Raw genomic sequence first — 13,816 nt, 5'->3', positions numbered from 1 at the left:
AAGTATATTTTCACACTATGGGGCAACTGTGGTTCTCGTGCCTCCTGTCCTCCATGCACACAAGCTGAAGTTTCAGGGTTCGAACTGCAAACCGGGCGCCTTGGCGGCCTTGCACTTTGCTCAGCGGCAAGTCCTCCCTTTCGGTGACAGGAGCTGAAAGAAGAAACCCGCGATTAGCAACCAGCACTCGATTACGCCCCAGTGCGTGGCACAGCATGAGGTAATTCAGCTAGTGAGGGAAACAAGAAGCCCACTAAAGCTAGGCGGCGGGCGGGGCCAGCGGCGGGTAGGCCGCGTCGCCACGGCAACGACGCCTTAAGGCGGGAGGGCGGGCTAATGGCGGCCGCTGCCGCCATGGCACACGTTAACCCCGTGGTGAGGGAAGGTGGCGAGGCCGGCTCGGGTCTCGACTCCGCGGCACATAGTCGGGCTTGGGGGCTGCGAACGGCCCGGCAGGGTCTGGCCGCCCCTCTGTGCGGGAGGGAGGGGATGGGGGTTGGGCGAGGGCCGGGAAAATCGCTTCCCTCTCCTTGGGCCCAGCTGGAGGTGGTACCGCCCCGTGCAGTCCCCGGCAGGAGCCACTCGTCTTTTCCTGGCGCGGGAAGCGCAGGGGTGACTTCGAAAGTCGTCATTTTTGGGATGATTCGTTAAAAAAAAAGGCGTTTTGTGGGCGAAATCCTGTCAGGGATTTGTGTGTGCTACTGGGTAGCCCCAGGGTGTGGAGGGATGCTGTGTATGGTTAGTGACACCAGGGGGAAAAGATGGCGGCTTTTACTCCTATTTAGGTTTCATCTGCTACTGCCTTTCCTTATGTGGGACTTAAAATAGTCCTTCAGATGACAGTAATTCTAGGGAGGCCCTGGAGACTTAACTTTAAGACTTGCTTTGCTGGAATGGGGTGTTGATTCGTCCCTCCCTGCCACCCCATGGTATGGTAGAAAACGAGTGAGTTTGTTCCTGGTGCTGGCTGTTCCTGGTCTGGATGGGCTTGTTCTGGCAAAGGAGTGCCTGTGTGCAAAGGGATAAAACGAGTATAGTAATCTGTGCACTGTAACCATTTTTCTCTAATTTGGAAGCATGTAATGCTTGAATTTTACCACTGCTATGTACAGGTTTTATATAGCATAATAAATATTTGTACTTACTGTAAAACACTACTTAATGCAACATAGTTTGGCAGGCCTGGGGAGAGGAATAGGCTTGTTGAATGATTTGAATTCAGTTTCCCTTCTGGATTAACCAGGCAAAGGATTTGTCTTACAGGCTAGTCAACATCTTTTAGTATAGTGGTACAAGAGTAAATTTTTTTTTTTTTCCTCATCTTAGTAGCCTGAAATGTGCTGCGGAAGTTCTTGGAGATCTCTAACCTCCCATAAGAAATCATACATGTGTATGATTATTTTAAAGGAGTGCTATACTGTGCTGAAAGCTTTTTGCAAAAAGTGTAACTTGTTACTCCTTAATAACTTGTCATGTTTTTTAAAAAACAAATTGTTTTTTGTTTGCAGTTTATAACAAATTCAAAGCAGTAAACTATTAACCTGATGTTAAGTTAGAAAAATGTAAATTAATATCCTCAAATCTTAACTTCTGGGGTTTCCCAGAAATCTCAGCTTCATCTTTCACCTTATGTATGCTGTTCCGGTGGTAATGATAATCAAGATTAATAAGATTTAAATTGCTAAAATCTTATTATCTTACATTTGCATCTGAATGGATGAATCTTGCAGTTTGAGTCTGTTGTCCAGGTCTGACTGAAGGATTAGAATTTAATCACTAACATGGGCAGATTGTAATACAAGATGAATGATATTTATTAATAAACTGTAGTGTTAACATTTCCATAGCTAAACTACTATACAACATGAGATTATTACCACAAAGAAGAAAAAAAAAAACCTCTGTTATTTCTTGCATATTACTTACATTATGCTTCTGATAGAATTGGCACATCTCATTTTTAGTAGCTTGTATTGTGGGTTGGCCTTTAAGTTAGGGGTGATGACACTAGAATGATACTAAACAGTAAATGTCAGTTTTAAACTAACATTTTAGACATGCCTGTGTGACAATACAGCACAGCAATTGTTTTTATAATGTTTCTAGGATTTTCTTCAGCTTTTCTGTAGCCTGCAGAAACCAATAATTTGACACCTGAGCCTATCCCTTTCCAGAGATATCTGTTCCCAGGAATGTTGGATTGAAAAGAAAGACTGGACTTGTAGACCTTTGCACCTGAGAGAGTATTCAGTCTATTGCAATTATCGTGTATTTCAGTTAGTGTGTAATTTGTGCTGTTCAGTTTGTAACAGTAGTTTTATGCAGAAAGATTAGGTTTTGTGCTGTCCTTTCAAATGACTTAAGGTTCATCTTAACTTGAAAATATTTTGTTTTATTTAGCCAAAACTATACAGGGACATTATTGAAGATGTGATTGAAGGTGTGCGGGAACTCTTTGCAGAAGAGGGTTTAGATGAACAGGTTCTGAAAGACTTGAAGCAGGTTTGTTGGGTTCCCCTGCATTAATAGAAGTTGTGTATTGTTTTTCTCTTTAGATGATGTACCTGTCAGTTTCTTTGCCCTCCAAAACTCGCATACTTTTGCTCTAACTTAGAATTATAAATATCTTGCAAATGATGTGTTGGGCTGCTGGAAGTAAAAACTCAGTAGTGATTTTTACCGTGTTTATTGGATAGAATCAGTCAGTTTACCCTTGGAAAAACTAGGAATACCCGATTAACATTTTAGATGTGGTTTATTTTTAAAGCTGATATTTGTTTACCTTAATAATAATCTTTCAACAGCTTTGGGAAACCAAGGTAATGCAGTCTAAAGCAACAGAAGGCTTCTTCAGACATAGCCACCGTTCTTCACAGCTTGCCCTGCAGTTGCCGAACAATTTTCACCGTGTTCTGCAGGCTTCAGCAGGTCAGATGTTGTTGAACACAGTAGATGCAGTTTAACAATAGCTCAGTGATTCAAGAATCTTTCTGGAAGACTTGAAGATGCTGCTATTTTGGTTTGCGATGCTTACATATATATTTAGTATGATGGGGAACAGTATTTATTAGAAAGCAGAATTTGACTAATAAAGGACGAATTAAACATTGATAAACTAATGCAGTTACGTCTGTGTGCTCTTGATCTGCTGCTTATTTCCTGTGACAAAATGTGAAGAGAATTTTAACCGCTTTGCCTGCAGTCCAGAAGTGTAGCCCTTCAATTGCAAATTTACCAGTGGGGTTAAACTTTCACTTTCCTTTTCAATGTGTGGCATGATGTCAGCTGAGGTTATATGGCATGTTTGTGCCGTGCAGCTCGCTCGTCATGTTGGAGTTTAATCTAGTTTGGCGCTTGCTAAAATACAGAAACTCCCTTGCTCAAGCAGAAGTGTGGGAGTCTTCTGGTTTTGTTTTGGGGTTTTTTTTGTTTTCTTTTGTGTTTTTCCCAGGTAGTTTTCCCAAAAGCACTATTCCTGTTGCAGAGAAGCACTTGACTTTCACACAGACTCTGACATCAGTCCCTATTCCTCTCAATTAAGTCCAGCTGATCACTGTGGTAATGTTGTGTTTGAGTATAATGCTCAGCTGAGGCTTCCAGTGTGAGAAGCCATTAGGACCTTTCCCCACAAAGGACAAAAGAACATAAGATGATTTAATTAAAATCTGAGTTGTAGTGAACCTCAAGTTTGGGCAGGCACTCTTCATCTGTTTTTTTAACAGTTTTCGTAGTTGAATGAACTGGTTTTGGATACATGTTTAATTTATTCCATGTTGTTAAAGGGAATATACTTTTGAGTTTGTTTGTTACTGGAGGCTTTATATTTAATGAGCTTCTCCTTGTTACTCATACTTTTTAGAAGGTTATAATAATGCAAAACAATCTGTGGAAGCTAGTGAATTACTGTTTTTTTAAAAAATGTGATTTGAATTGTCCTGTTGCTAGAGATTTTCAAAGTTGTTAGGGCTACCTAAATTGTCTGCTTGTTGTAGCTTGTGAAAGTTTTGCCTTTGGCTTATCTTCTCACACTGAAGTCAGTATTGAGTATTGAGTGCTTTTGAAAATCCCACCCTACTGTTCTCGCTATTAGCACTGTTGGATTTTTTCTGGTGCAGAAAAAATACTTGCACATTTTCATCATGTTAAGGCAGTACATTTACATGTACGTTCCTGGTCATGTCTCAAATGGTAGCATCGCACATGTATGCTTCTAGTTAATGTAATAAATAGAAATGGCATGCTTAATTTTTACAGTGCAACATAAACAGTTCAAATTGTTTAAAAAATATTTCTATTTAGCTAACAAACAAAGGTAAAAAAAACCAGCCTGTAGCAGAATTTAAGTTTTATAAATTCAGGGTATAACCTCTCCCCCTCTCCCCTTCCTCAAGTACAGCATAAGATTGAAGCAACATAAAGGGAAGTATATTCAAGAGATTTACCTAAATGTGATCACTTGTTTATTGATCTAATGAGTATGAACTGAAGTTAGATTCCTTTAGTTTCGGCAGTGCTTGCTGTAAATTACTGAAAGATCAACTGTGTCTGAGAAATTACAGGTTTTTGTCAAGTGGCTTTTTTTTTTTTCTTTCTTTTAATAGCTTCCTTATTCATCCCAACTGGCAAGGATTTCCAGCATTTCATGGCAGGACACCAGGTATGTAGCTGCAGTGTCATTTTATTCCTTTTTTATTATTCTGAATTCTAAATTATTAAGTTTGTTAGTTGTTAACAGGCTTAAGGGGATGCAAGTATTAAGTTTTTGCCATGTGTAGATGCTTTAGGACAGCATTTAGGGACTGAAAAAGTATCATTTGTTATGACAATGTAATCTGTTCAATATGGTAAAATAGCCAAGGGAGGAGGAGTGATGCTGAGAAAGAATCAACAGCTGAAGAAACTTGGTGTTACTTCTAGCCTTTTTTTTTATGAAAGCCATACAAAAGTTAAGAGTCTGCAGAGAGAGAACTCGAATTCTTCTGCTTTTGTTTGAGCAGTGAAAAATAATGGGGATCTACCAGTTGGTTTTGGAAGCATTGGCCAGAAGTGTGTTGGAAGACATGGCTGCATGTATTTAGCCCATAGGATGGAAGTGTAGTGGAAATGTTCTGTTAACAAAACAGGAATGTGATAACTGGAAAATAAGAAACACTTAGAACAAGTAATTATCCTGTTAATACAGAATACATTTTTATATGTATGAATCTCAAAAGTTTGAAGTAACTCTTCAGTAAAGATGGTCACAAAAATGCGCTCATTCACGCTTCATCTGGATATGGTAGTGTGTCATTTTGGGCCCTAGGAGATGTACTATGCACTGTTGCTATTACTATGCACTTTATAGTATGTGCTATTTCTTAAAGCTCTTGTGTATCTAGGGTGCTTCAGGAGCAGGCACAACTCTTGCCCTCCCTATGGGTATCGCTTATCCTGTACCAGTATCAGCTGGAGTGGCACTACAAACAGCATCTGGTAAGATTAAAGAGGAGATGTAAAATGTTACAGTGCGTTGACTGTACATGGATTTTGAAAGATGGTCCTGAGTACAGTAGGTAAAAGTGAAGTTAACTGCCTCTACCCAGCTATACTTTATACTCCTCTTCCTTTGTAGTTTGTATTTGTAATTGCTGCATGGGGGAAGTAATTACATTGATTCATTAGTGTATCAGCTCTTACACTTGCAATATCAGTTAACATGGGCTGCCAGGTGATGCCATTTTTGTTTTACAACTGTTCGCAAATCTGTTCCTTTGTCAGCCCAGACATGGGTAGAGGTAAAGACATTTTGGTGCTTCAGATTCAAAGTGATTTCTTATTGAAATAAAATCCAACCATCCATTGACTTTTTTTGGTCACACTCTTTTGCTGTTAAAACTGCCTATACTGCTTATACAAAAATGTGCTTGTACTGCTTCGGGTGTGATGAGTAGAAGGCTTATTTCAGTCATAGATTGACTCTTTTCTCAAAGAGCTGTTTTTTGATGAGAACTAATTTTTGATGTCACTAGATACTCATTTCAGGTATAATTCCTAAGATTTTGAAACCAAAAAGGGGTATTAAATGATGGTCTGGATGGAAACTCTGGCTCAGAAAGCCTCTGGACTCTTTAATTTTCAAAGGCTGAAATTGTGCTTGGAGAAAGTACTGCTTTGTAAACATCCTGTTTCTCATTGTTTGCCTGAGTGTTTGCTATTGGCTGTTAGTGGTAACAGGACAGTGGCCTGAATGAACCTCTAGTTTAACCTACTGAAGCAGTTTTTAACTCTTCTCTTTGTAGGGCAACTTTATAAGATAAATGTGCCTGTTATGGTTACACAAACTGCGGGAGATGCCAGTATACTACTACATCATCCTGTTCAGCAGCTGTTCCAGCCCCGTGGGCAGCCTTTGGTTCTGCAAGGCAGCACTGCCAGTGTTGCACAGGCGCGTGCATCTTCTGCTGAGGCAGCTGCTGAAACATTGCAACCCCGGGAGGCTGCTGGCCAACAGACCATGGCATTTCAACCAAATAGCATGGAAAAAAAATATTTGGAGGACTCTACCACCACTACATTGGTCCAGCAGCCTTCTGTGATTCTGCAGCAGCTTGCAGCTAGTGCAGTGTTGAATCAGCACGCAGACTCAACAGAAAAAACCCAGCATGGCAATCTTAACACAGCTGTGTTTACTCCAGAATCCTCTAAAGGGTTTTCTTCTGCTGAATCCATGGCAAACAACTCAAGCAGTGTACTGCTGGATGTGGAGGGGCAGTTAGACATTGAGCCTCAGGAGCTGGAGCAACAGCTGGTGTCTGATGATATCATTGACCTGATTATCACGGGCAAAAGTTTGGATGATAGTGCTGGTCTGAAAGATGAGGACAGCATTGCTTCCTGTGGCAAGGTAAGACACATGCATTTCTCAGCAGATGAAAATACATCCATTGGAGATGGTTGCTTGAAGTATCATTAGAGATGTGATCAAACACAGCTGTTAAGTGACAAGTAGCATGTCTAAATAATAATAATAATTATTATAATTTAAAGTTAGTTCTTGAGCTGGTTTTGAATATTAGTAGCTGACTGCTTATTTTTACATTAAGAACTTGTCTCAAATATTGCTGAAACACTAGAATTGAAGAGAATGTCAACCTAAAAAGTACTAAAAGTGTAATGGATAGATAAAATGTATTCTTAGATTTATTGGCTATTTTGGAGCATATTAGTGGAGTTTTTTTGCTTGGTTGGGTTTTTTTTGGTGACTGAGCAGACATGAATGGCTCTTTGAGACCTTCCATGTTTTTCTGAGACTGAATCTGGCACTGGCCATTTGTGGGCAAATTGCTTTTGCAGTGTCAGCTGAGATTAGTTTTAACTTTTAATGAGTGAAGATCATTTAACAGGCATTGAGAATGCATATTGAGTATGAAAAGTCAGATTGGATAAGTGAAAATCTGCTGGAAGTACATGCATTTTCTTGGGAAAAAATCCTGAACAAACTGGAGTTCAGCTAGAGCTCTATGGAAAATTGGAATTATTTTAATTAACAGGCCACTTACTTGACCTCATCTAATCTTTGTTCCAGAAATTATTTGGAGATGTTTTAAGTTTAGGCTGCCTTGCCGACTTTGAGTTGTAGTGCTTATATGTGATTGAGGCAAATTTATTAAATCAAAATTTAATGACAGTAATGACAAATGATTAAATACAAAGCATGTAATGTTGCCTATCTGAAGTCAGGTAGCAGTATGATGAAGACTGTCTATAGTAAGAATGGAGGATCAAGACAAAGTGTTATTTTCTTGAACTAGAAAGTGAATGTGGATTTGAATTAAGTGCTACAATAAAGATTCAATGAGAAACTGAAGACAGCTGAAACCTTAAAGCCCTTTTATGCTCCTGTGAACACTATTGAGGAATTCTAGCACTTTTATGAACAGTAACTTGAAGTACTGAAATATTTACTGTCTCTCAGCTTTTTGTATCTTATTTAAACAAGGCATTTTGATTGAGGAAGAGAGATGAGTTCATCTTTTATTTCAAAAATGAAAAATGCTAATTTTGGGGGCGGAGGAGTAGCTCATTTCCTTTTATTTGTTTTTGTTTTGTTTTTGGTTTTTTTTGAGTTTGCTTTGCCATAGAACTTCTAAAGGCCTGGTCAGTTTGTCTTTATCTTAGAAAATTGTTTGAGTGCTGTTGTGATTTAGGGCTGGGCTGACCACTAAATCCTGGACAGATGCCCTCTATTAACCCCTCTCCCCTCCCCAGAAAGGGGAAGAGAAAGAGAATAAGGGAGAGAGACTTACGGGTTGGAAAAGAAACCAGGACAAGTACAGTAACGTTTAAAGAAAAGTAAGAGAATGTCTTTCTATGTTGCTGAAAAATATTTGGCATGGATTCCATTTAAGGTTAGGTGTAAGAACAAGATTTGCAAATGTACTCAGGGTTCTCAAATAGGCTAGGACTCGAAATTTGGATTTTAGTGCCCCAATCTTGTTGCTTTATTAAACAAAAATCTCAGGCTTTGTACTGAACAATGAAAGCTATGTGGTGTTAATTCACAAGCTGTCTCTGGTCTCTTTTATTCCTGTCAGATGGAACCTACTGAGCAGATGGAATCTAATTTACCATCAGGGAAGGACATCTGCAGTGACATTAAAGGCATAATTCAGCTAGATGGTACTGGTGATCTTTCTCCCAAGGAAGAAACACCACATACAAAAGATGAGGAAGAGAATGAATTCATTGGCATTATTGAATCAGAGGATCTAAAAGTTTTGGAGAATGAGGAAGATGATGAAGAAGAATGTGGTAGTATTTCAAGCACGGAATCTAGCAGCAGTGGTAATGATAATGTAGAGCCCCAAATAGATACAGTTGAGGAGGTAATTTACTTTTAAGCCTTGTAAAGCACATTACAATAGTGTATTTATTTTGACTGTTGAAATGTTTTGACTCAGAACAATCACATTAAGTTTAATGCAGAGAATGCATAGTCAAGTTACATGCCTCTTGAGATAGGAGGTACTGGTGAGAAATTACTCGAGAGCTCATTGAGTAGCGGGAACAAATGAAAGAGATGTTGAGAAGGCACTTTTTTATTGGATGAATTAAAATACTTTTAATTACCAGAATTGGAGTTCTGTGGTAAAACCCTGGCCTCAGTGGAATGGAGTTCTGCTTTTTATTTAAGTAAGATAGAGATAAAAATCTAGGTTTCTTTTCCTTCTGAGGGACCACAGGGGATTAGACAGAGAAGAGAAGAATGTGATCCAAGTATGTGTGTTTCCTAGGAAAAGGCTTTTCTTAAAGATCTTATTGTTCTATGCGCATTTAATGTCAAGTGTGTTCAATTCTGAAAGAATGTTTAAAATACAATTTTAATCTCTAGGACCCCTTAAATTCTGGTGATGATGTCAGTGAACAGGACACTCCAGACTCGTTTGACACTGACAATGTGATAGTTTGTCAGTATGACAAGGTACAATATATAGTTTTATCTTTGTTCTTTAATAATTCTAAATAATATCTTCAGCAATTTCATGTCTGGTCTACTGTCAGTGTCTATTGAGGAAAATCTAATGCTCCAGTAATTGAGTGTTTAAATTACATGTTTAGCTGACAGTAGTCTGAAGACTTACCTGCTGTTTTCTGACATGAGGATAATCAACGGGTTCTTATTAAAGGAAAAGTGACCACATCTTGCAAAATTAAGATTTTTAAAGCTGCAAAAGCTTATGCATTTCATTAACTTTTAAGTAACATCAACAGCTCCATGGATGTATGCATGCATTTTCAGCCATGAATTAAGACTTTTAAAATGGGCAACAGAAAGAGGAATGTGTGTACTTTCTTTTACATTTTTTGTCTTTGAAGTGCTTACAGACAGATTTTCCTACCACAATTCTGTTGTGTCTGAAAAACAAAACAGTTGTTAAGGGCCATTTTGTCCTCCATCTTTTTAAAGTTCAACCTTATTTTGAACTCTTGAAGATCAAATTAAGTACTTCCAACTCTGATTTGGTTTTAGACACTCATATATCAGTAGTTTAAAAGATGACAAAACAAGATGCAATTTTATTTTGAAACAAATATGGAAAAATATAGTTTGCTTAAGAATGTACCTTGGTTTTTCTTCTTTCAGAAGTGACTGGTGGTAATTTTTTCGTCTGTGTTCAACTGGCCTGCCTTAATGGCGCCTGTGATTTAGGTGACAGTGAGCTGCTAAGAAAATTGTCTGCACTAAAGTGCTTTACTAACAGAGTGTTTCTGAAACTAGTTATTTTGGAAAATGTAGTTATAGGGATGTCCGTAGAAAACTTACCTGAAATTATACCACAGTGCCTGTATTGTATTGAAAAGACACACAAAGTTTTGGAGCTTCATAACTCAGTTTGATGTTACAGATGCTGTAGGTATTGGATATTGTTATCTACAGCAAGCTTTGTCTGTAACAAGCTGAAAAAAATAGCTGAAAATTTTAAGAAATTGATAGGAAGTTCAGCATTGGACATGTCTCAGGAAATTTATGATCAGATGTTAATTAGAAATTAACAGTTACAGAAGTTGGGCGAAGATGTTGATAACTTCCCCATTTCCTACATAGATTTAATAAAACATGTATGTCTACTAGAAATTAGATGGAAACAGTTATCTATTAAATTACCTTGCTACCTATAAAAGAATGCTGTCAGCAAAATGAATGTCCTGTTTCTTTGGGTTTTTTTTCCCCTCCGTTTTCCTTCTGGATTTGAAAACAGACTGAAGCTTAAAATCCATGGAATTTTCTAGAGATATTTAAAATTCCTTCTTTTAGTATTAATTGAAAACTTTTTGCAGTATAGATTGTTTTGTAAGCCTTTAAAAAGAAACACAATATGAAAATTCTTCCTTTTTGTATGTCAGTATTTGCTTTTGAGCAAAATGTTCCTGTTTTTAGCCTTATCCTAACATCTCTCTGCATGCAATATTGCATTGCAATGCGTTTAGGAAAAGAAAACCACTGCATTTTGTTTAAGCCATACTTGCAAGGTGCAGTATATTTTGGGACTGATACACTAATGAAATTGTTCCATTATCGCCATGTTTTCCTGCTGTTTTTTTAGGGGGCTGTGGAGGGGGGGTGTATGTGTGCTAAGATTCCAGAGGTTGTTCCCTTGAGAGGGCAGGGAATTCATTATAAACAACTGAAAACTGCTGCTTCTATTGATTATTTGTGCTGTGTTCAGTGCAAGTGTTTCACATGTTTTGGGCTATCAAGATTTTAAAAGAAAAATTTTGTAAACCAAGTTGTGCTTAAGCCGCCATTTTTTAAAATGGATGGTCTAATGTATATTTTTTGGGGGGGGGATTGATTTATTTCTTTTATCAGATACATCGAATTAAGAACAAATGGAAGTTTTACTTAAAAGATGGAGTGATGTCCTTTAATGGTAAAGACCATGTTTTTGCAAAAGCCATTGGAGATGCGGAGTGGTGAAACCTCGCTGAAGTATGTACTTTAAGACTGGCGTTATTCCCTTATGAACCTTCTGTGGAACAACTAGACTTTCTGTTGTTTTGCCTTAAAGAAACAAAACCAAACCAAACCTCAGTGACAAGGCTTTGATAAAAATATGCAAAATGTGTTGTTAATACATGCAAATTAAAACACTGTATTGTTAGTTACTCAGCTCTCTTTACTGTTCTTTTCTGATTGTTTTGTTACTTTTCCACCCAAGAAATATCATTAGAATGAATAATTTTAAAGATTGAAATGTTGGATCTGTTAGTAATTCAAGAAAGTAGTGGAATACTAAGTGACTATATTTAAGCAAATTTCAGTTCTGTTGGTTTTTGTTGGACTTTTTAAAATAAGAGCTAAAGTGTGGCCTGAAATGTAAAACTACACAGTTGTTGGTGATATTATTTCTTTTCAAAGGCTGCTGAGTTTAAAAAAAGAGAAGGGGGGGAAAAAAAGAGCAAGCAACACTAGTGCAAGTCTGAAACTTGTGGCTATTTCAGCTATGTACTTCTCTCTCCCCTTTCCTTCCTCTTCCTTGCTTTTATTGTTGTTGTCTTGTTTGTAGGTTTTTGGCTTCTGCTTAAAGGCAGACAGTTTAGATGTAAGTCAGGAAATGTAGGTGGAAGACCCTTGAGTTCTCAATATATGAGAATTATTATTGTTTATTCTATACTATCTACTGAGATGCAATGAATAGTGCGATTTAACATTAAAATGTGATTTATTTTCACTGTCAATGCAAAAGTCATTTAAGTTTGATTCTGTATATATCTACTACATTCTAGGACTACAGACCTGCAAGCTGTGAATGATAAAAATTGTTCATAATAATAAAATGTCATCTCAAATACATTTCTAGGAGAGTGTTGTTTTTGTGTTCTCTAAATATAAACTTTGCTTAGAGAAATGTATACAAGCCATGCATGTGACATGCTATGAGAACTGCATTCCCAGCAGTCTTCAACATTTGCCTTTCGTTTGTTCCTCTAGAAATGGAGGTCAGAAGGAAGTTCTGTGTCCATAGCTGTGGGCCTTCGCCCTTCAGAGCTGCCACTTTCCCCTGGGTAGCTCCTGTTCCTTGTAGGGCAATATTGGGAACTAAGTCGTAAAGCCTCAGCCAGGCGGTCTCAGATCAGGATAATCCTGCTGGAAGAGCAGTGGTACATGCAAGGATATGGCACCCCTCCCTCCTGGCTGCTGCTTTTAAATCTGCTGAAAGAAGCCTTTGTGAAACATTTTGGTTATCTCTACTCCCTGGGAGGACTCGGAGGCGTTGAGAAGAGAAGGAAAAGAAAGGGAAGAGTTGGAGAAAAGGAACGTATAGAAGAAATAAACAGTAAAGATATTCCCCTCGGGAGGCAGGTTTTTAACAACTATTGAATTTCTTGCGTGCTTTTTTTTTTACCTATCTGCTGCTGTCCAGTATTGAAGACAGGACACCAAACTAGAAGGACTGACCTGAGTGTGGCATTTCTTATGTTTTTTACAGATACTGTTGCTGGGATGTGAAGAATTGTGTATTCAGAGACAGTTATATCGTTTCTTTTTCCCCATTCAGCTGACTTGTATCTTCACTGATGCTACACTTCAGACCCATAAATGCACAGGGAAGGCAGCTCTTGCCCCATGATAGGTGCTTTTAGATTTCAGCACACTCGCACAGGAGTTCATGCTCCATAAATGTATATGTTATGAGCTATGGGACCATCTTCAACTTGGGCAGCATAGTGGTGCTTCAGAAAAGATTGAAAGCAGATCTAGGGTGGGACAGGAATCCATGGAATCTGACTGGATATGCACCAATCGCTAAGCACCATGTTGGTCTCTGAATATTACTTCTGAGAACAAGATCTGTTTTCACTGGTCAACGAAGTGGCTAAAGACCATCTAATTTTTAGCTACTTGTAAAGTAGGACAACTTTTTCCACTGCTGCAGCTTTCTGCTTGTGGCATTAAAGAGTGCTTCTACATGAAGCTGAGGAGTTGGAGCTTTGAGCATCCTTATGACTGCCCATTTCCTCTCTCCCTGTTCCTTTTCAGACCTTGTTCCTTTGTGAATGGGTGCTGAGATGTGTGGGATAAAAGTACTAGAGTAAGAATTCACCCCTTGCCCCCATCTCTCCTAAGCTTTACCAGTTCATACTTACTACATACCTTCTAGCTGTTCACTTCATCTGCCTGTTTATTCCATTCTTGAAACACTACTTATGTTTTGATGTTTTGCAAGTTAATTTTTATGACAGCTTGCTGCAACATCTGTGCAGTTTATGATATTGATAATGTAGACTGCACATTTGGGATTGGAAGTATTTTTTAACACTGGTCTCCTAATTC

At 38.3% G+C, this 13,816-nt stretch overlaps 1 protein-coding gene across 1 annotated transcript; it reads left to right on the top strand.

Moving 5' to 3' along the window:
- The first annotated feature begins 354 nt into the window (after positions 1 to 354).
- GTF2A1L (general transcription factor IIA, 1-like) lies at positions 355 to 11,458 on the top strand. The gene is made up of 9 exons (XM_010182429.1): positions 355 to 375; positions 2,401 to 2,502; positions 2,805 to 2,928; positions 4,602 to 4,657; positions 5,379 to 5,472; positions 6,279 to 6,883; positions 8,574 to 8,864; positions 9,371 to 9,460; positions 11,351 to 11,458. Exons 1-9 carry the CDS (start codon positions 355 to 357, stop codon positions 11,456 to 11,458), a joined length of 1,491 nt encoding a protein of 496 aa, XP_010180731.1.
- Positions 11,459 to 13,816: the final 2,358 nt, after the last annotated feature.

This window comes from Mesitornis unicolor, unplaced genomic scaffold, assembly GCF_000695765.1.
Source record: "Mesitornis unicolor isolate BGI_N332 unplaced genomic scaffold, ASM69576v1 scaffold20974, whole genome shotgun sequence".
NCBI lineage: Eukaryota > Metazoa > Chordata > Aves > Mesitornithiformes > Mesitornithidae > Mesitornis > Mesitornis unicolor.
This window is presented reverse-complemented; position numbering and strand designations above follow the sequence as displayed.